The sequence below is a fragment of the Magallana gigas genome, chromosome 6 (genome assembly GCF_963853765.1).
Source record: "Magallana gigas chromosome 6, xbMagGiga1.1, whole genome shotgun sequence".
In the NCBI taxonomy this organism is placed as follows: Eukaryota; Metazoa; Mollusca; class Bivalvia; order Ostreida; family Ostreidae; genus Magallana; species Magallana gigas.
Window position 1 is genome coordinate 26,408,265 of NC_088858.1, and position 21,788 is coordinate 26,430,052.

The following is a 21,788-nucleotide window of genomic DNA, read 5'->3' on the forward strand; positions in this document are numbered from 1 at the left end:
AAGATGTACAGAAAAACTCGTTTAGTACGAATACGGATAAAGAGAATTCTCGGATATATTTTTTTTTTAAGTTCCCGGTAAAATTCTTATTAAATCTTTGCAAAATTTTCTGGTTATAACAAATTTGGATATAACGAATTTACAGATATAGCGAATTGAGTCCCGTTGAGTTGAATACCATGGTAATAACGAAACTTAACACCTTTATAACGAATTTCTTTACAAATTAAAAAGTTTGCATGACCATTTAACACAAAAGTTTGAATGAATTTATTTTCATATAAATTTTCCAATTCACAATCCAATTATAAACGGTATCAAAGCAATGTCTTTTTATTTTAAGCCTCAAATAGCAAAAATCATAGTCTGGTGAAAGAAAACATGTATATAGTGAATTCGCTGTAGTTATTTTTACGAATTCGTTACAACGATATATTGAATTACGGATATAACAAAGTAAATCCATTGGTCCCTGGGACTTCAGTATAACCGAGTTTTATTGTACATATAAACAATAAAATGCTATCGCAGGCTAGGAAAAAATTAATATAACCTGTGTTAGTATTTTTTGGCAATGTCGCAGCTTCAACTGCATGAATCCCCAAATAAAGCATTTAATTGTTCAATTTTTTATGGTCAGATATAAAACCCTGACTCAGACCAAATATGGTAGACAGCTTCATGAACATCATAACCATGTATTCAGTTTACCTCAAATATATCTGGGAGCAAGATTTTTTAAAAGATTTAATACAATTTCACTATATGGCCATATTGGCCCTACCCTACAGTCTGAACCCCTGGCCCAGGTACCATATGTTGTTATAGGGCTTCATAGACACATAACCATGCATTTATTTTTTTCCAAACATGTGGAAATAGAAAAGAAATAGAAAAATGTTCCCTTTTTTTGCTTAATTGGTCACATCCATGATTTCCTGGGGGTGGTATTGTCATAAATTTTACAATATCTATACCTCTTATCCTAGGGATATTACAAACCAAAAATTGGCAATTGTTACAATTTTTTATTTGATATATCCTTAATTTGGCCTTGTAGTTTTCAAGAGGTTAAAAATGTAAAATTGCTAAGGGACAAGTACAATGGACAAAGACTAATTGTAATAGGTCACCTGAGTGACTCAAGTGATAAAAAAAAGTCAAGACCGAGGAATGTTTTGTAAACTTTTTTATTCTGAAAAAAAAATTGTCAAGAAAATGATAGCAACATGATTGTAAAAATTAAATAAGTTAAAAATTATACCAGTACTTTATATGTTCCACAAAGGTTGTAGCTCTATAACAAAAAAAAACCCCTAACATCACAACAATACACAAACCCTCATTACCGTCATAATTGTTAGCACATTGAGTTGACTAGAATAAACACTGAATGAAAAGTAAATGCAAATGATTAAGTGATGATAAGCCTTGTATACCATATATATATGCATATTTATCTCTAATATTTATCTTTTTCATGAAAATATCTTGCTCAACATAAATAACCTTGTTTGCATGTTTTGAAGTTAGAGTTCAACTTACAGGACATCAATAAAATGGCTGCCCAAAGAGTTCCTGTAATTGCCATAAGCAATCTAAGTACAGTGTACCAAGATTGAGGATCCTACGTGAAGTATCTTGATAAGACGTAGAGGAAGTCTACAATGACCTTGACAATAAAAAACATTCTTTTTACCATAAAACAGTTATGGTCATCAAACATCAAACTGTATAATCTGTATCTCACCTACAAAATATTAACTGAACTCTATGATGTGACCTTGACCTTTGACCCTAAAAAATAGATTCTATCTTAGAATATTGTTCAAGTGAGAACATCTTAATCTTTTGAATTTGTCTGTATCTTATCTGAAAGGAATGGTCAGACTTATACTGTAAGTCTATGGTGACTTTGGAAAAAAAAGAGCTTTTCCTCTTGCTATATAAAACCTGTGTATGATGTGTATTATCACCCTTGATAAATGGTGTACAAATAACATGTTCATCTGTAGCGAGGACAAGTTTTGGGAAAACTTTGATTAACATCATTATATGAGAACTACGGGTACAAATACATGTATCATATATAACTACATGTATTGAAATTGTATGAATAATAGTATATAAGAATTGTATCATGCTTACTATACTTGTATACACACTGAAATATTTATAACAGATTTTGTTTTCAGTTACATCTAGCATCATGACTTTATAAGCTTCAAGGACAGACACATTTAAGTTCAGGCAACTACCAGAAATGAATGGAAATAAATACTGACAATAAAAATATATGTTTCATATCTACAAAGTTGGATAAAATGAAATCAAGCACTGCATGTACACATTATTGAAAAACTACATTTTATAAAAAAATTTTAATGTGCTGCCATATTGATCACCAAACTGTTTACTTTTTTTAAAGTATTGAATGTTGACAGATGTTGATATGGTTTACATAGATATACACAATATTCACTTACAATCAGGGTTAAATATTATCTCATATCAAATGGGGATATGTCTGCCTTTAGTCACATCCTCACAACTTTTTGGTGCGTTTATCTATCATTTTCAAAACTGTCAATCCCCCTTTCAAAAACTGACTAAAGGTCATCAATTTCTCCAGCTTGAGAATTCGAGAAACCTAAGCAGCTGAATGTTGTTACTGAAGGATCAATTAATTAGGTCCCTAATCCTAACAACAGAATCTTAAACCAGGGGCCAGGAATTTAACAATTTTTAGTCATTCTTGCTTATCAAAACCAGTTGTTTGATTCAGTTTAACTTATAAGGCTAGATGCAAAGGATTACCAAAAGTAAAAGATTTTTTTTTAAAAACAACACAAATTCATATAGTTTTACTACCAAGTTTTGAGCAACTACCGGTAGATGGTAAAGGTCATGAAACTAACAAGTAATGTTTTTCTTACCTTATGGAAATTACACAACAATTCAAAAAAAACCAAACAACTTACTAATAACATAAAACCATACAATGAGTGACCTACAAGAAAACCAATCCTCACAACACGGATGGAACATATGTAAGAATATACAAAATGTACCAGTATACATGTACCTCACAGTAAGGCCACATAAAATTAATTTTTAGATTCTCATCCCCGCACGCCCCTCTGAAAATGGCCTGCCCCGATGCATTTTTTTTATTTTGAGAAAAAAACTGTGGAAAAATTTTTTGGGAAAAAAAATGGGGCTCGGTACACAGAGAGTTTCAAAACATTTAAATGGCTGCCTAACAGCACGTGGATTACTGTTTGATGCAAGTCATGTTTGTTATCATAAGGATACAAATGTCTTCATGCATTAACAGTTAAGTCGAAATAAAATAGAATTAAAAGATTACAAGTGGGTTTGTGTACTCACATTAGCATTAACAACTTAAAAGAATAGAGCAGTTGTTATTTCTAGAACATTAACTGTCAGAAACGTGTTTTTGAAAAAATTCAAAATAATAAAAAAAATCTGCCCACCCGCCCCTTATTTTTTGCAAATCAGGATGAGAATCTAAATATTAATTTTATATGGCCCAAGTTTTCATTTACCGGTAGGTAAGACTATATAAGAACTACAAGCTGCAGTCATCAGCAGTTTTATTGCAAATATCACAGTCAAAAGGCAGGAATGTATAGAAGTATTAACTACTGGTTGTGCATAGATTATATGGTATATTTAACAATACTTGAGCAGTCCCAATGGTTAGATTGATCAGAATGTCACATCTCTGCCATTTGGTTAGTTTGGGAGATAGACATATATTGAGCATAAACACATCTTTAGTTTAACAAATCAAATACAACATTTTTTTAAAAATTTTGTTGAGTGCTAATTTTGGCCCATTTAAGAGATCAATATAATAACAAATATTGCTAAATTCTGAGCAAATTTTTCAATAGGCCAATTATAAATTAAGATTTGTCAAAATTACACATTTACATTTTAAGTACTTGTACATATACATGTAGTTCTACAAGTCTCCACTTTAAATTGCCAAAATTAACACCCTTAAAAAAAACCTGCTACACATTAAGGTTAATGTTAAGCCTTGCCTAACTTTATGGGTTCAACAAGAAATCTTATGCTTCCTATAATGATAAATTTTGAAGTCAACAACATTTTGAGCTCAGTCCTTTGATAAAATTATAGGATCACTAGATTGGATGTTTTATGAGGTCAACATGTCCTGATCTCAGCCAATCAGCAAGTTTGTAACTTGATGAACTCATGAACTTTGTTCCCTTGTATGTTTGAATGGGCCAAATATCTTGATCTCTGCCAAACGGTGGTTTTGAGGGGTCAACAGATCTTAAGCTCTGCCCCATGGTAAGTTTTCATGAAAGACTGAACATCCGTCACAATTTTCTCAAAAGAGGTCTCCCAATTTGTGTTCTCTATCCTTTGAATGTGCCTGTGGAATAAATAAATGATGCAATCAGTGTTTTTGTTAAAACTTAATGTTTTTCATCAAATAAATTTTTCTTTGATGAATATGTTTTACCTTTTAAGAAATTTGATAACAAGATCTACTTGTTCCAAGTTTTTGTCCATAATCAAATTTTGAAGGTAGCTCGTTACCACCTCTTCATCATCTTCTTCTGGTTCTGAAAAAAACAAAGAAATTTCCTAAATTTATAAATCTGTAACTGATAAAATAAGGGATTCTGAAAATCATGTTTGATATACATTATACATGTATATATATGTGAACCAGATAAAATAGTTACAAAGAGTAGTAAATGTACTTTGTTAAGGGAACCTGGACATTCAAACACTTTTTAAGGAATTAAACACATGCTGCATGATGCTTGCATAAGTTTACTGAGCATTCAGGACTAGACTCTTTTCCAACAACCAATATTTTTTTCATACAAAGAAACTTCATTATTTGGAACATGATGGGTTTCAAAAAAATATACCATACATGTATTGAGATATAACGTTAAGGCAAAAATACATACAAAATGGTCTGGTTTTTAAAATACTGATGTTCAAGAAACTGAAATTCAATTCCTGTACTGTATAATTTTACTTTGTTGCCATATTTGGATATGCATGAAATTATGTGTCAAAATTTAAAAATATTCCTATACTACACAAGGTTACATACATGCATAAGAGAACATCTTTGCTTCAAGAAGTAATTTACCTGGAGAACTCTGGATCCACTCCTTTAACAGTGATCTAACTTCTGCAATGGTGACAGCACCACACAAATTGACGGGTGCAGTGTCCATTCCCATGGACTTCACTATCACAGGATCATTTTCCTCTTTGTCAATATTTTTCTCACTAATCTCAGGTAGGCTTGCTTCACTTGAAGCAAAATCACTTAAAATGGTTTCCTATAAAAAAAACCAGAATTAAACACTGTAATAACTGAAATAGAATAAAATTAAATTCAACACATAATAGAAAAACATCAATTCTATGATATTTGCCCATGCATTTATGGAAAAATTAAAACACAGTAAAACAGTGTTGTAGCTTATTACCAGGGATGTGCGATTTTAATTTTTTAACCATAAATTTTTATCTGATAAAATAATACAACTTTAAGATAAGGGTAATGAAACTCAGTTCACTGTCTGTGTTAATCATTGATTTTAAACCATGTTCACTGTAACTGTATTTCACTATTTGCATGAAATAAGTATTGAAAACAAAGGTTACTGTACCTGTCTACCAGTCACTGCGGAAAATATGGTAGGCTGACCTCGCTGACGAAACTCCAGTTTCTTTGGACGCCCCCTGCCAGGACGACCCCGGGGCACCTTGAACTGGGGACTGTGCTTCCCCGGTGACCTCCCTTTGTTGTGTGGACTGGTCTTACGGGGTGACTTCCCTTTTGGAGAAGTCTTCTGTGGCGATTTCAGCACAGTGGAGAGACACTGTAGACTTTGTTGTTGTTTCTGCTGATTCTGGTAGGCCTCTTTGATTTCTTTCTGCATGTCATCAGGGAGAGCATTCAAACAGCTCTCATCTAACTGGAAGTCATATTTCAAAGAGAAAAAAATCAATTCTAGTCAGACTTAATTCCTGTTGATAAGCAATGGCAGGAATCATTAGTACAGATCTTGGCTTCTTAAGGGTATCTTAAAAATTTCTTTTTTAGTTTATTTCAAAACCTGAAGTACATGACTACATTAAGGTCATGAAGGCTTTTAAAAACACAACAAAATGATTTTAATTTTACATCAAAACAGGTCCTATTACTTGCAACTTATAACAATGTTGAAAACAAACCTGGGAAAGGTCAGGGAGGGGAACAATGGGGGCTGAGGTCCTGGGTGATGCTGGAGGTTCCGTCGAGGTCCAATGGGAACACCCGGGCTCCTCACTGTAATTGGGCACCTTCTGTCTCGCCTGTCGAGGTTCACGTCTCAAGCTCTGCATTTCATTCTCAATCTGGGCTCGAATTTCTGGAGGCAATTCTCTCAAAACATCCTGATCAATCTATAAATTTAACATAATTTCCAAGTAGACTAAATCAAAATTACATTGGGATATCAATATTTTATAATTTGATTGTCAACTCTGACCATCCTTTTTCAAGATTTTTATAATTTACGATAATTTAAACACATCAATATGCATTTATTTAACATACTTGTAAATACTGAAAAAGTACAAAATCATCATGTATTTATCTCCAACATGTTTAATACCCATGAATAATCAGACTTAGTGGTGGCTAAATTTTTGCTTTTATCAACAAGTACAAATTCAGATTATTAACAAATCCTAATTGGGGATCTTCATTCATCATTCATTTACCAGTAAGCCAATGAACAAAAGTACATCCCAGCAAACCTCAAAAAATGTTTTTCCAAGAAAATGGACCACCACTAATTCAAATGATTCCCCATTTTTTTAACCGACATACACAAGATATCTGTTTATAGGCAGTGGATATTGTACCTGGGATGGTGAGGGGAAGTAATCTACTGATGCACCATTTGTTGTAGGTGTGCCTTGGCCTGCTGCACTAGAGGTACTGGGTTTGTTCAGCAGGTGCTTGTATTCTGGTGTAGAGGGAATGTCAAGCGTTGGCAAAGGAGGCAAAAACCTGTTGGCAGTTTTCCTTCTGAATATTAAAAAAAAAGTCACATTTACTTTTAATATCTGCTGGTTTATGCAATACAGACCCCGTCAGTACTTTTCTGTGTCCTTTTGTACAGAAAAATAACATTGCCGAGGCCATTTAAACTTGGAAAGCCTCACTTTTGATCAAACTCTTCTTTATAAAAGGAAAATACTGTGAAAAAGTGAGAATGAGATCAATGCTCAGCTTGATAAGGTTTCAAGGCCCCAAAGCTGCAACAAAACTCTACATACCTAGATAGTTCAGAGAGGAGGTCCTGACAAACTGCTCCCTCCAGAAAATTTCCTCCCTCATCATGGGCAATATCCCCATTATTCTGGCTCTGTGAGAAAGCATTCTCTATGTGTCTGTGTAGTTCTAATGCTCCCTCAGGACTCCCTTTATCAGGACTCACTTCCCGATCCAGATGTATTAATGTATCAGTCCAGTGTCTCTCATCCGGATCTGTTCCGATGTGACTTATAGTTTCCACCGATTTACTCTTATGACTAGTTGTATCACCTACACTTGCATGGTTCGCTGATGTTGAAGATGTAGCAGGTTTAATGATTGTATTATTTTGGGGAGTTTCCGAGACACTTGCTTTATGAGGACTAGCTTTTGTACTTGAAATTTCTGAAAAAGAATTAAAAATTAAACTGTTTTTTCAACTGATAGAAAAAAATGTCATTTTTAAAAAAATGTTTTTTAATCCTATGCAGAAAAAAAAGACAAAGACACAAAGAATATTTTAATTTTCATACTTGTGCTAGTGGTAAAATTGAGAATGCTCTGGGATTTTTTCTGATGACTTCCACCGACAATTGCTGACTCTAGCTTCTGGACTTGGATCCCAATCCCTCGCAAGTCCAAACAGTTCAGACACAATCCATTCAAGATAGTCATACATTCTTGGTAAATCAAATTGGCATCATCAGTTGCCAACGGTAACATGGAAGACTTAGAGATGTTGTTGCAAATTCCATGACCTTTGATAGTCAAAATACATTTTGCTTTTACAAAGATGGTTTATGAGAAAAATACCAGACAAACAAGAGAGGAATAAAATTTGAAACATTTCTTTGCAGTTAAATACAACACAAAAAATAGCCAACATATTTTTATTGTAATTGAAATTTTGGGAGTGGAAGATGTTACAGCTACATACCCATGAACTTTGCCGTTTCTAGAGGAGCATCCTCCCTTCTGACCATTAGTTTCAAGGTGACAGTTCTCCCCTTCATTCCAATGTCATGCAGACGATTGTGAACTTCTTCCGACAAATCTCTGATGAACTTATCTGCCTCCATTTTCTGCACAAAGATCCAAATGCATGTAAGAGAGTCAAACTTTAAATTAATCAAAACCTTCTGGCTTTGTATGATGGAATCCACACACTTAATGCTTCATCTTTGTTTAGGGGTACATTAAATCCAAAAAATAAAATATACCCACAATATACAAAGAATTCAAAGCCTACCTCCTCTAAAAACCAGAAACTGAAGACCCTGCAATAATCAGAAAAACAGTTCGCAGGTAAGAAATCCTTACCGATTTGAATCTGATCCCATAATTCACTTCAGCAGACACGGATTTCCTCTCTTGGTTGGTTTTGATCAGTCGGTCGTCCTGACCCCTGCATCCCCTGTACAGGGACAGTCCTGTCTTGGGGCCAAACTCCTTCTGTAGGGTGGACTGGGGGATCTCTTGTAGCTGACCACAGGTTGTGACCCCCATCAACTTCAGCTTCCTGTTCATTGACCACCCAACACCTAAAAAAAAAATCAATTTTTTTCAAATATCAAACACACCAAATATGCATTTAAAAATAGACATTATTTTGCACTGGAACAGTAAATTTTGAATAAATATTTGTTAGGAAACTTTTCTAAAAAAAAATTTTCTTTATAAAAAAGTATAAAAACCAATTGTGACAGTGACAATTGCCAGAAATGAACTGAAACAAGATACCTGGGATGTTCTGAACTGATTGATCCTTCATAAAGTCCATCACATCATCCCCCTTCAAATAAAACTGTCCATTTGGCTTTGCCTTCTTGGTGGCCATTTTTGCCAGTAAAACATTTCCTCCTAAAACAAATTTAAAAAAAAGTTCTTGGAAGAAAATTGTTCTTTCTTTAAATTTATTTGACAGCATACATTCAAGGGGCAAGGTCTGTATGCATGAATTTGGCTAAAAATGTTCAAATTATTATCCATTTTTGAATTGTGAGCTTTGAAACTCACTTGAAATTTCACAAGTAACATTCAAATTTTGGTTGACAGATATTGAAAGAAATACCTTAGTGAAGCATTTTGACCATTTATTAATTTTTTATGCTCAAATCATGACCATACTCCTTTAAAGATTTGTTTCCCTTACCCATGCCAGCAGATGCTGTACAACCAGTCTTCTGGTGTATCTGTCTCCGTAGTAGAGAGGCAAACTGCCCTGGGTCAGCCCCTGTGGCTGCTAGCAGATCTGTGCAATCTACCAACATCTCATCACAGCTTACTGCCTCAATGTCGTGAGTGAAACTTAAAACAGAAAATTAATCAATTGACACACACATTGTAAATGCTGTAAATGATGTCTTCGAATACTTATATGTACTGTGGTACCAAGTTTGTGTGTGTGTGTGTTTTGCAAATTTCAAAGAAAAGAAATAAATCTAAAATGCTATTTATTTAGGTATGTTATCTTTTATATGCTGAAAGTATTTAATAATATACAAAAAACTAACTGAAATAATTTTCCAATATGAAGACCAGTTCAACCAGCGCCAATAGCTCAGTTGGTAGAGCACCTGACTAGAGATTAAGGGGATATCATGATTAAAATTATTACCTTAACACAGTATCATAGAGTATTTGAGAGACTTCCTGGTAGCCATCAAAGTCATAAGGAATAGTCTGCAAGTCTGGGCACAATTTCTTGGCTGGGCCCATGAACATTCCATTCTTCACACCAGCCTGCTCATTCATAAAGAGTGCAAACAGTGTTATATTTCTACAGAATTGCACAAACCATACACATGGCAATAAAATATAGTACTTAAAAAATCCTCCAACAAAAAAAAAAAATTCTGAAATTCTTGTATAGGGTAATATTTCTTGTAACACACACTTCATTATCCATAATATTAGACTTCTATTTGATCCTTCATCTTTAGAAGAAACCTTAATCTACCTACCCTTAAATAACATTAACTTTTCTGTGACTGACCTGCCTGGCTTCATAGCTGCAGGAAGCTATCTCAGACATGGAGGAGAAGGAATCCAGGTTTCCCTTCCTTCCGAACCCTTCCACACTAGGATCCGGATCGGATCGCTGGTCTGGATTTGTTGCCGTGTTCTTATTTTTCTTGATGCTCCACATTCTCTGTTCATATTCAATGTCTGAGCCAGGAACCGGCCCTTTTTTGCCTTGACCCTTGGAATGTGTAACTGCCACAGGTTTACCTATATGCCGGTTTGATAGATGAATATGACACATCACTACGTAAACATACTTTGATTTTTCATAATTATGACCAACTGATTTGTGTAGCTGACATGTGAATGCATATCATCACAAACAACATAGAAATCATCTTACCAATCAGATCTGGCCTTTTTCTCAGACCAACTGACACAAAGAAGCAATCCATGTCCACATGCATGATGACGCGTTCTGGTTTAGCTGACGCGGCTGCCATAGAGCCACCATAATCCATGTCCCTGGACTCCAAGTCAGCTGCATGCTCATCCACAATCTTGATCAGAGCCTGTCTGCCTGGAAAACTTGTCATTTCTTTCGACTTCTTGCTGACGTATTCTCTCCACTCAGACTTCCATGTGGATAGATGGTGGAGCCTTGAATTGTTGTAGAACTCACTCAGATAATGTGGATCCCCTGCTCTGCCATGAGGCTTACTGTTAGGAGAAGGGCTTTTCATTGCATTAGAAACAGACTCATTAGCATCAGTTCTGACTTTTAAAGATACTGAGGGAAGTGCTGCACTTCGGTTGTTCAATGTGCACGACGTAGAAGCTTCAATTTCATCTAGACTAACATTTGTCAATGAGTCATCAAGAATGGCCTGTTTTTGTCCAGTTTCCTCAACAATGTATCTCCCAAACTCATTGTCTGAATCACTCTCCTCTGATCCACTTTCCACTTCCTTCACAATCTTTTCCATCCTTTTCTTCATCTCCTCATCCACCTCCTCTTCTTCATCGGCCTTCTCTGCTAAATTTCCACTTCTGCTGTTATCACCCGCCAGGTTTCTGCTGAGGGAATTCTTGGTACAGATACCGGCTATGGTGGAGTTACATATTTTGGTGGAGGACTCTGTGGCAAAGGCAGACAACCCCTGCTGGAGTTTGGTCTGACCTGTGTAGAGTTGATAGGGAATGTATGACAGAAGTCTACCAGCAGCAACACTGCAAATGAAAAACATAAAACGAGAAATTAACAAACATTTTTACTGCTGATTCAGAGTCTTTTGATTCTAACTTCTAAGTATGTAAAAACATACATCTATTTCATTCAAAAACACTTCAGAGAAAATTGTCTTACAATTCATTTTTCTTACTCCTTTTTCCATTATTTTATCTGTTTTAGGTGGTTTTTTGAACAGATTATGAATCAGAAAGTTTCCATAACATAATTTAAATAGACACAAATGTATCAGATCTATATATAAATCTACAAAAAAATGAGATAAGGATAAAAAATCAGCAATAGCGTACATCAAATTTTGCTTGTAAATTGTTTATTTTTGTTCCCATTCACCGAGTTGAAAACAAAATTTTCTGAGATTTTCTTTGAGAAAAATCTTTACACCGCAAGATAATTTTTGTTACAAAATTCCTCTCCTTACCTTTCAGTAATCCACTCTGGCTTGACCACCTTACAGTGTTTCAGTCCCTTTGTGATCTTACTATTAGGAAGACTAGTAGCAATTATGTGAGTCACTTTCCTCTTGTACAGAAAATGTTCATAATGGCCTCCATGTTGATGCATGATCTTTTTCAACTCATCTGAGGATGGCTCTGTTTGATGAAAGAGCTTAATATTGAGTGTGACTTTGAAAATCAGGGTTAGGGAGTTAAACTCACATTTAATATCTTAGGAACATTATAAGTTCAAAGACCACTTTAAACTCAAGTATAAGGTCTGATGTAGAGAATTTATCACAAAAATGTTAAAATTTAAACATATAAAATGCATAATACATTTTGACCTTGTGTTGCTAAGGCATGAAGGTATTCAAATTAATGTTCCGAGTCATTTTTAATCGTTTTTTAAACAAAAGATGAGCACATATCCAGTAAATGCTTATCATCATATCATACAATGACCAACATTGCTTGCAACCATATTTTACAGCCTGACATTTTCCACAACAACTTTCCCTTACTGGTGTATCCATCCACATGGATCACGATCCCATGGAAAATGTTGGATTTGAGAGTCCGTCCTCCATCCGTGAACTGATCATACAGCTTCTGTTTCTTTGCTGCCATGTACCCTCCCTAGGAAATCAGAAAATTATTTATTGAAATATTACAGTCAATTTGGAAAAGAAACTTCAAAGTTCCCTGCAACTCAAAATTTTATGAAAGGAAAACTTCAAACCTGAGATTTAGACATTATATATTAGGCAATTAGGTATGGTATGATGGAATCTCTTGACTAAATTTGTTAAAAGAGCCTTTATCAACCACTGTTTTTTTCACACTCGTTACTTTAAAAAAAACCCAGCAAGGATGTGTTCATTGAAATTACAATGAAAAAAATCAAGAAACAGCAATATATTAAAGTAACAAAAACACTTTAAACAGATTTAACAGTTGCACGTAAGATTATTAATCTTTGTGATTTTAATTAAATACACTGGAGTGATTCAATATCATTTAAAGCATTGACATTTCTAACGATGCATTAGAACTACACACAGACCAACACTGATCATGCTGATCCCCCTTTTCTTTTTACCCTTTCCTCCCATCCATCATCTTGTGCTCTCTTTTTCTTCTCAGGTTGATTTTTCTTGGAGTCTGACATTTTGTATTACATGTATTCCTTTCTGTTGGTGATTTGATTACCCAGATTATGTTTTTCCATGCTGATCACAAGTTCTATATAGGCCACGTACCGCATGAAAACAAACCGATGCGTTTCATCAAAATGAAAGTAGCCAATCTAAAACGTTTGACACACAGTAATATTTAACCATGTTTAACACCTTTAGATTACAAGTCAGACAGTTATCAAGTCGGACCTATCAATTATGTTGACATGTTGATTTTAATGAATGTTTTCACATATTCCAAAGATTTGAGCTTCCGCGCCAACTTTCCATAAAGGAAATTCGAACACAGGAAGCGGTTGTTGTGAAATACACATTCGGCAAACCTCGAACCTCGGCTGATTGAATCCGGGATGTCTGGTATTGTGTCATGGTGCAAGACATCTTATGTAACTTTAATATCTTCTTTAATTGCTGTCCATCTAAAAAAAAATTAATAAATGATTCCAGTTGTAGAGGACATTTTTGATTTTATGCACATGTTCATTTAGACAATAAAATATCTTCCTTGGTGATTCATGCGGGTATGAAGGTATAGCGGCATGCATGTGCATTGCAGAAAAAAATGCACAACCCACGTTAGTGGGTTACGTTTATTTTTAATGTTTGGTCGCTGCCTTCATAACCCTCCTGAATCATCATGGAAAGCCTTTTACTGTTTAGGTTACGGTTTGGTTGTTTCTTTTATTTTACTTAACGTAGTATAAAAGAAAGATGCAAGTAATTAATATTATAATTAATATTAACTACTTGCGTCTTTCTTTTATAACAAATTCATTCTAAAAAAGTAAGTAAACATAACTTAATTATTGCCTATGTACATTAACCTGTTAATCAACTAGTACGTTTAGTAAAATAAAAAAAATTACCGTCTTCTGTGGGAATTTGAGTTTGACATCATCGTGATTATTTCGTGCAGTTCGTGATCTTTTCCAGGTTGATTCAGATTTCGACCAATCTATAAACGGGACGTGTAGATTTCAGTCCTCTCAGTTCTAGAGCTATGAAATACAATCAAATTCCGTAAGAAATAGATGGTATCATATATTTGGTTGATGTGAATATAAATTCATGACTGATGTTGACACAAATATCTAATTATTTCTTTTCACTTTAGCAGATAACAAAAAAGTATACTACTTTGTCTTTATACAGATATGTAAATTATATGCATACAATTTTAGAGACAAAGAAAAGTATACAATAGTCTGTCCCAAGTTATTATCATGCTTCCATCACTTTTGATGATTTTTAATAAAAACTAGATTTTGACCCGGGCGTGCACGGGTTGACATTGCATATGATATCGAGAATTTACAAAATAGATACATTGAAACACAGTATATTGTTGACATTTTCATAACCAAACTTCAAGCCTACCATAGTGCTATCCATTTCACTACACTCTGCTGAGTTTGAATAATCTGTGTCCTTCACCAGTTAAAATGCCTCACATATACCCGTAATTAATGTAGCAGAAAATTGCAGAATCGCTCCAAAACGATTTTGGAGAAAATAAATAGAGTAGCATTGAAAATTATTCACAACAAACCATTTTGAAGCGGTAAATACATTTCTTCGGAAAGTTTAATTCTATAAATGCAGATTTCAACATATTTCAACACCGTTTTTTACACACCATGTTGACAATCGAAACTCTCGGGATTTTTTTATAGTATATTCACTGTGTTAGAGTTACCTCCCGTATTTTTTTTTGATTTATAGGCTAAACAATTAACAAGAGTTAAGAGGAAGCAAAAAATTTATTGGGTCTTATACCCAAACATCTAGTATAGCTAAATAAACAAACACTGCAAACCGAAATACAATCATACATAAAACAATAATAAACATATATTTGTAAACACCCAAAATACATATGTAAATAGTTTGGCGCTTGGGGGCTACTCATTCCTTCCCTACCAGCAACAGCCTGGGCTGTTAGCATGACAACGACACAAGACCCATGCCCGGGGCTGATCTCCAGCGGGCATCAAGACTAGAACAGATTGTGCTCGGGGCTGATCCCAGCGAGCCTGAATTAGAACGAAGCAAGACCCGGGGCTGATCCCAGCGGGTGTACATTAGAACGAAGCATGACCCAGGGCTGATCTCCAGCGGGCCTCAAGACTAGAACAGATTGCGCCCGGGGCTGATCCCAGCGAGCCTGAATTAGAACGAAGCATGACCCGGGGCTGATCCCAGCGGGCATATATTAGAACAAAGCATGACCCGGAGCTGATCTCCAGCGGGCCTCGAGACAAGAACAGATTGCACTCGGGGCTGATCCCAGCGAGCATAAAGGAATAAACCAACTGCAAGGTGTATTCAAAGCTACAATACTAACTAGACAACTAGACTACCGGTGTATTCAAAGCTAAAATACTAACTAGACAACTAGACTACATTAACCAACATATGCATAACTCCTATAGTATAAAAAACAGTATAATCAATATATCTAAGTGCCTTAAAGACTTCGAACAAAAATTTAAAACATAGACTTAGGGGGAAATTCCCAAGGAATGAATGCCAAATGAACGAAGTAATGAGTGAAGCCCCCAAGGATATGTTTGATGAAGGATTGGTTGAATTTGAAAAATGAAAATGAATACCTATGTCCATACCATATATGACCAATAGTTTAGTTTACAAAACACACATAAGGTACACATATATGAAGTCAAAAGTTACACAGCTCTCTTTGCTCATCTTTGAGAACTTCGGGATCAGTTCTTATATTATATATCTAATTTTACGTAACAGTCAGAAGACCATCTACACAGATCTTTATTCACATGGTCTTCAACGCCTGCTGCGGCTGCAGCTGTGGCTGCCCCAATCCTGAAGGAGTGGCCTGCATATCTAGAATCGTTCAGGCCAATTCGCATGAGTAAGGATCTCAGATGGTGAATAAATTTATCTCTATGCATAGGTCCATGATTGAATTCTATAATTGTTAAATCACAGATAGAAATATAATAAGGAAATATTTCAAACAAATACAGAATATACACAGGTACACAGATGAATTAAAAATTGTTTATAAACCATAATTTAACACACTTAAATTTAATTGAACAAAAAAATTTCCAATGAAAATTAACACGCATTTGTTTTATCGTTTCCAAATTTATCCATGCAAATATGATATTGTGGAAACATAAAATAAAATGATTCAGCGTGAATGTAATGCGCATGCGCAAGATTGTAAAATTAAAAAATTTCAGATGATTTCCGGAATTTTTTGAGGAATTTTCGTTGATTATTAATTGACGAAGCTTGATTAAGAAAAAATAAAAACAAATTCGTAATCTTCAAGTACCAATGGTGTTTAAAATATATAAAACAAATGACGGTACTCTTCCGATTTATCGGTATTAAAGCTAAAAATGTCGAGTCTATTATTTTAATATAGTAGTATAGATACTCATACCTGTGAAAGAAATACAGTTTAAATCGATGAAAGGGAATATATCCAAGATATCTTCATTGAATAATAAACAATTTTCACTCATAAAAGTTCACAGGAACGAAAACAAATTTCTTAAGGAGATTTACAATGGGAATTGTTTACATCTTTTCTCCATTCGGAAGTACTCGGGATACCTCGCGCAATTTTTTCAACGTTATCATCCGGGCTTATTAATGGCTGATGCAATGCAAACTTCGGGATGTGTATTGAAACCTGAAGCGGTAGAGGGGACGTTTCAAAACAGATAATCTGGACATTTTTCATATTAGTGGATGAACGTAGTTTGAGCACAAAGGTATTTATGATTATCGAAATATCAAGCAAAATGTGGTGGAAGCAAAAACTCGGGACAGAGTTTAGAAACTGTTCGAAACTGGAATACCCCAGGCTGTAGGCCTATTACATTGTCATAAAAACTTTTCCGCGCGATATGTATTGTTTCATTCATTTTAATTTGTTTCCTCCAGATAAAACGGCTCGTGATCAAACACTGCTGTATCAGAAACTACATCAAAACTCATTCTATCACATCCTAAAGAATTTATCTTCATGTTTTTGAATGAATATGGCACTCCAAGAAGTCATTCAAGAGCCGACTGGAAAGAGCATTTGTAGCGAACATGGAGATATACAGGATATGTTCTGTATGGATTGTGAAGAGCAGATTTGTCTGATATGTGGTCAGCAGAATCATGAATCACATGACTGGAACAAAAAGATAACATTCCTTAGGCGAGTCAAATCAGAGATAGAAGAAGAGTGCAACCATGTGCGACAAGAAAGCATTACAATTTTAAAGGCAAATAGAGCAACACTTCAGACCCTAAGAGATGAAAATGAAAAACATTTTAAGGAAAAAATAGACAATATTTCCACATACACCGAAGATATTGTGAGGGTTCTGGAAAGAGTGTCTCTTGATTTGATAGGACATTGTAAATCATCACAAAAGAAAATTAAAGATAAATTTGACATACAACAAAATGAAGGAGAAAAATGTATTTCACAATTTGAACGTTGCTTGGAAGAATTCACCATAGAAAGAAAAACTGTCGATTTGACGAAGCTATTGCAGTTTAAAAAAGAAATTCAGTCTATACACTGCCCGAAGGAGTCGTGTGAAATTTCAAATACTAACAGATTGGATCACTTAGAGTTTATAGAAAGAAACATCAATGAAAACATTCTTCGTTCATCACTAGGCTGTATTTATAGAATTTACAACAATGTTACGGTTTCTAAAATGTATGAGGCTAAGAAAGGCACAAACGTCATAATGTACATATCCCCAATATCGGAATATCAAGCCTGGTTTAGAGAACTCCGATCTTTAGAAAATGTTTTGATAAACATTAGCGGCGACTCTACAGAGTTTGATGAGACTAGACAAAGTGATTCTATTCCATTTGATTTTATCATATTACAAAATGGCGTAAGTATTTATACATGGCATACGGGTCATTCTGTGATGAAAGTGTCTCCTGTCAAAAATAAAGACAGAGAAATGATTACCAACAAAGTGGTTCAACTTGCGGACTTATCTCCCTTGTACCCAATTGGAATTTGTGCCACTGAAGATGGCCGGTTTCTCGTTTCTGCTATAGATACAGTATTGGCCAGTGACTATCTTGTTTCACCAAAGAAAAGTGTAGTAATAATTTTATCAAAGAGCGGAAAGACAAAAAAGGTGTTCCAATATAAAAACGATGGAAATACACCGCTCTTTCTATTTCCCTATAAAGTGGCTGAAAATGTTAATGGTGACGTATGCGTTATTGATCGGGTAGAAATGAAACATGGTCAAGTTGTTGTTCTTTCTTCCACAGGGGAACTTAAATTTATCTACCAGGGATGCGGTACGAAGCAATTGGAATTTGATCCAAGAGGTTTGTGTTGCGATTCTGCCGGACATATTCTCCTAGGTGATTATGGTACAAGGTCTGTGCATCTTCTAGACCATGAAGGGACTTTTCAAACTTATTTGATTAAGACTGATGAAGAAATATGTTCAATGGCTCTTTATTTGAATCGGTTGTGGATTGGTGGAAAAAATGGAATGATTTCTGTTTATCACTACCATGCTGCTGACAAATAATTAATGACATCTTTTCAAGAATCAAAGTACTGAAGTACTGACGTGACGGGAGTTGATTTTATTGATTATCATTTATTCAAAATCAACGATATGTGATTTTGCATGGCAAGTAGTATCAGTAATCGAAATATTTCAGAAAAATTGTATGGATCCAGGCAAGATTGAACTCTTGTCTTGTTCAACCGAACGCTCGGCTGTCTCCGTTTATCTCCGACAAGCAAGAGAGACTTTGTTTTGTCGGATATTAACGGAGACAACCAAGCGTCTGGTTGAACGAGACTACATTGAACTCTAGCGTAGGAATACATACGACTTTAAAAAATATCTTAACTGTATGTACAATTTAAAATCTTACTATTTTCATGGTATTAATAAATAAGTTTTCTTGAAAAAAAAATGCTTCAGAATACATCTATTAGCGAATTCGATAAATCGAATTTATCGATTATTTTCAAGAACTAAGTGTTGTCAGCGGTTAGGTTCAAACACTGTTTCACTTTCGCTTTGCCCGAGTAAGTGCATATGAGAGTTGATTAAAATCAACTCCCAAAAATCCTTTTAAGAAACCATATCAATGTTCATCAATCTTTGTGTGTTTCATGTCTTATTTGTCATATGATAATCAGACAAACTATCAATAATAGGCGGGATAGATAAAATTCTGAAAAATTCAGTTTTACCAAAAACTAATTATCACATAAATAAATATTCTGATGTATGATTATTCTCACTTTAATGTACTTTTCAGTAAGTTTTCTGTTGTTTTCATATATCTATTGTAATATTTTTTTATTTATAATTTTTGATGTCATCTTTTTTTTCATGTTAAATCCCTTATTGTCCTATGCCTGCTTTATAATTAACTTGTTGCTGTAGAAATCTATTGGACGGTTACAGGTAATAGATGAAGTAATAGCAATATAAAAACAACAGGGGGTATCCCCATCCCCCACAAATACAGGTGTTGAAAATGTGACGAGGAAAACTTCCAATGTTGAACAGTATGTAATGTAAAAAAAAAAAAATCAAACAAAAACACAAAAACAGAAACAGGCCATCCGAGTTTGTTTTACAATTCTACAAAAGAACAAAATTTCATTCGGAGATTTCAATTAAAAGTCATCTTTGTATGTATAAAATCAGATAGAAAAAATTAGATTCTTTTATATTGACACATTAAACTCTCAAGATTTTATTCGATATCGGAATAGTTAATCGGTTAATTGCAACTTATACGTATTTGTGACATTGATCGTACAAGGAAGAAAATACATGGGCAGATGGTCGTTCACTCTTCTATTAACTACAGATTGAGGGTCTGGTCTTAAAGACGTAACAGCTGTTTACACCTAATTGATAATGATTGCACTTTCCTCACTTGTATGATAAGAACTAATGTTCAATGTGGGAAAATGATAATTTCTATCCCAAGTTTGTACCACATGGTTTTCAAATCTTTCAAACTGGAAATTGTTAATTTCATTTCTACAAACTTTGCTTATGGACTTGTAATCTATAAATTGCATTCATGATCTGTCATGTGTTAATATTTATAGATACTACATTACTACTTCTAAGTTATCATCTTTTGAAACCGTATGCAAACTCATTGACCTTTTCTCGTTTTCATGAATATTTATTATTTTCAATGCACCAATGAGAAAGTGAAGCTCTTTCGTTTGTAAATGTTCATGTTATGAAAACATGTTGTTGATAGATGCAGGCGTAAACATTGACTATGTTCAGTTAGCGTATGCGAGAAAACGGGAGATGTTTTCTTACCTCTTGAATACGTAGTTATTTTCATTCGAAAAATCCGTTATGAAAATAAATCTCTTAAAAGATACACTAATCAATAGATGATTCTTATGCTTATTATCGTTAAGCAGGTATTCGAATGGTCGACAGTCTCGGTGTCACATTGATGTTTGCTTGTACGCTTTCATTTTTTTTTTTTTACAAAAATGTAAATGCGCCTAAAGCAATGATTAGATAATATTACTTGATATTTTTAACATGTGTTTAAGTAGGGAAAGAATACATCATAAATCATATGAATAAATCTAATATAATATATAAAATTTTAGGAAATCATTATGATATATTTTCTGATTATTTTTGTCATTTTATTTGAATCAAAGTGAACCAATGTAAATTTGTGGCTATCTTGTCTAAGTGTTTTTTAGCCTTATTCCTTATTAACTAACTATTCCCGGTTTTTTGTTTTTACGGTCATTTTTTTTTGTTTATTTGTTTGGGGTTCAGTCTTGGTGTTTTTATCAGATATTTAATGCAAGATCAAGATATTTTTTTTTGGGGGGGGGGGGGTAATATAATTATACCCCCGCTCCGAAGGAGAGGGGGTATACTGTTTTACCCTTGTCTGTCTGTCTGTCTGTCTGTCTGTCCGTAACAAAAACTTCTGTCGTATTTATCTCAGCAACTATTTATTGCAGATGCTTGAAATTTTTACACAGTGTTTGTTAAGGCATGCCATATCGTGGGATATATTTTTGTACCAATCGGACGTCAACTTCCTGTTAAATGACGACTTTGCTTATTTTTTAACCAAAATTTACAAACAAATTTTCGTGAAAGATTTCTCAGCAACTATTTATCGCAGATGCTTGAAATTTTTACACAATATTTGTATAGGCATGTCATATCGTGGGTTTATTTTTGTACCAATCGGACGTCAAGTTCCTGTTAAATGAGAACTTTGTTTATTTTTAGCAAAAATTTTCAAACAAATTTTTGTCAAAGAATTCTCAGCAACTGTTAATTGCAGATGCTTGAAATTTTTACACAGTATTTGTATAGGCATGCTATATGGTGGGATATATTTTTGTACCAATCGGACGTCAACTTCCTGTTTAATGAGTACTTTTATTATTTTTAGCCAAAATTTTCAAACAAATTTCCGTCAAAGATTTCTCAGCAACTATTTATTGCAGATGGTTGAAATTTTAAAGCACTATTTATTTGGCATGCCATATTGTGGGTTATATTTTTGTATCAATCGGACGTCAACCTCCT

The 21,788-nt window shown here is 34.3% G+C and overlaps 2 protein-coding genes across 3 annotated transcripts in view; one reads left to right on the top strand and one right to left on the bottom strand.

Moving 5' to 3' along the window:
* Positions 1–21,788, top strand: part of LOC105322746 (uncharacterized) — a 127,477-nt gene that overhangs the window by 101,304 nt on the left and 4,385 nt on the right. The gene's annotated exons all lie outside the window — the stretch shown is intronic.
* On the bottom strand, positions 1,172–13,497 carry LOC105331253 (DNA repair protein REV1). 2 transcript variants are annotated; one of them, XM_011433364.4, is made up of 18 exons: positions 13,089–13,497; positions 12,511–12,625; positions 11,971–12,142; positions 10,704–11,530; positions 10,332–10,567; positions 9,954–10,078; positions 9,489–9,643; positions 9,077–9,196; positions 8,657–8,877; positions 8,274–8,418; positions 7,870–8,094; positions 7,360–7,741; positions 6,943–7,108; positions 6,268–6,477; positions 5,700–6,008; positions 5,171–5,366; positions 4,523–4,625; positions 1,172–4,432 (listed from the first exon to the last, which is right to left on the bottom strand). In XM_011433364.4, the coding sequence occupies exons 1-18, from the start codon at positions 13,155–13,157 to the stop codon at positions 4,321–4,323; spliced, it is 3,888 nt and encodes a 1,295-aa protein (XP_011431666.3). In that variant the 5' UTR covers positions 13,158–13,497; the 3' UTR covers positions 1,172–4,320. The 2 variants fall into 2 exon arrangements, with proteins under 2 accessions (XP_011431666.3, XP_065943653.1); XM_066087581.1 differs by lacking the exon at positions 13,089–13,497 and adding an exon at positions 13,053–13,071.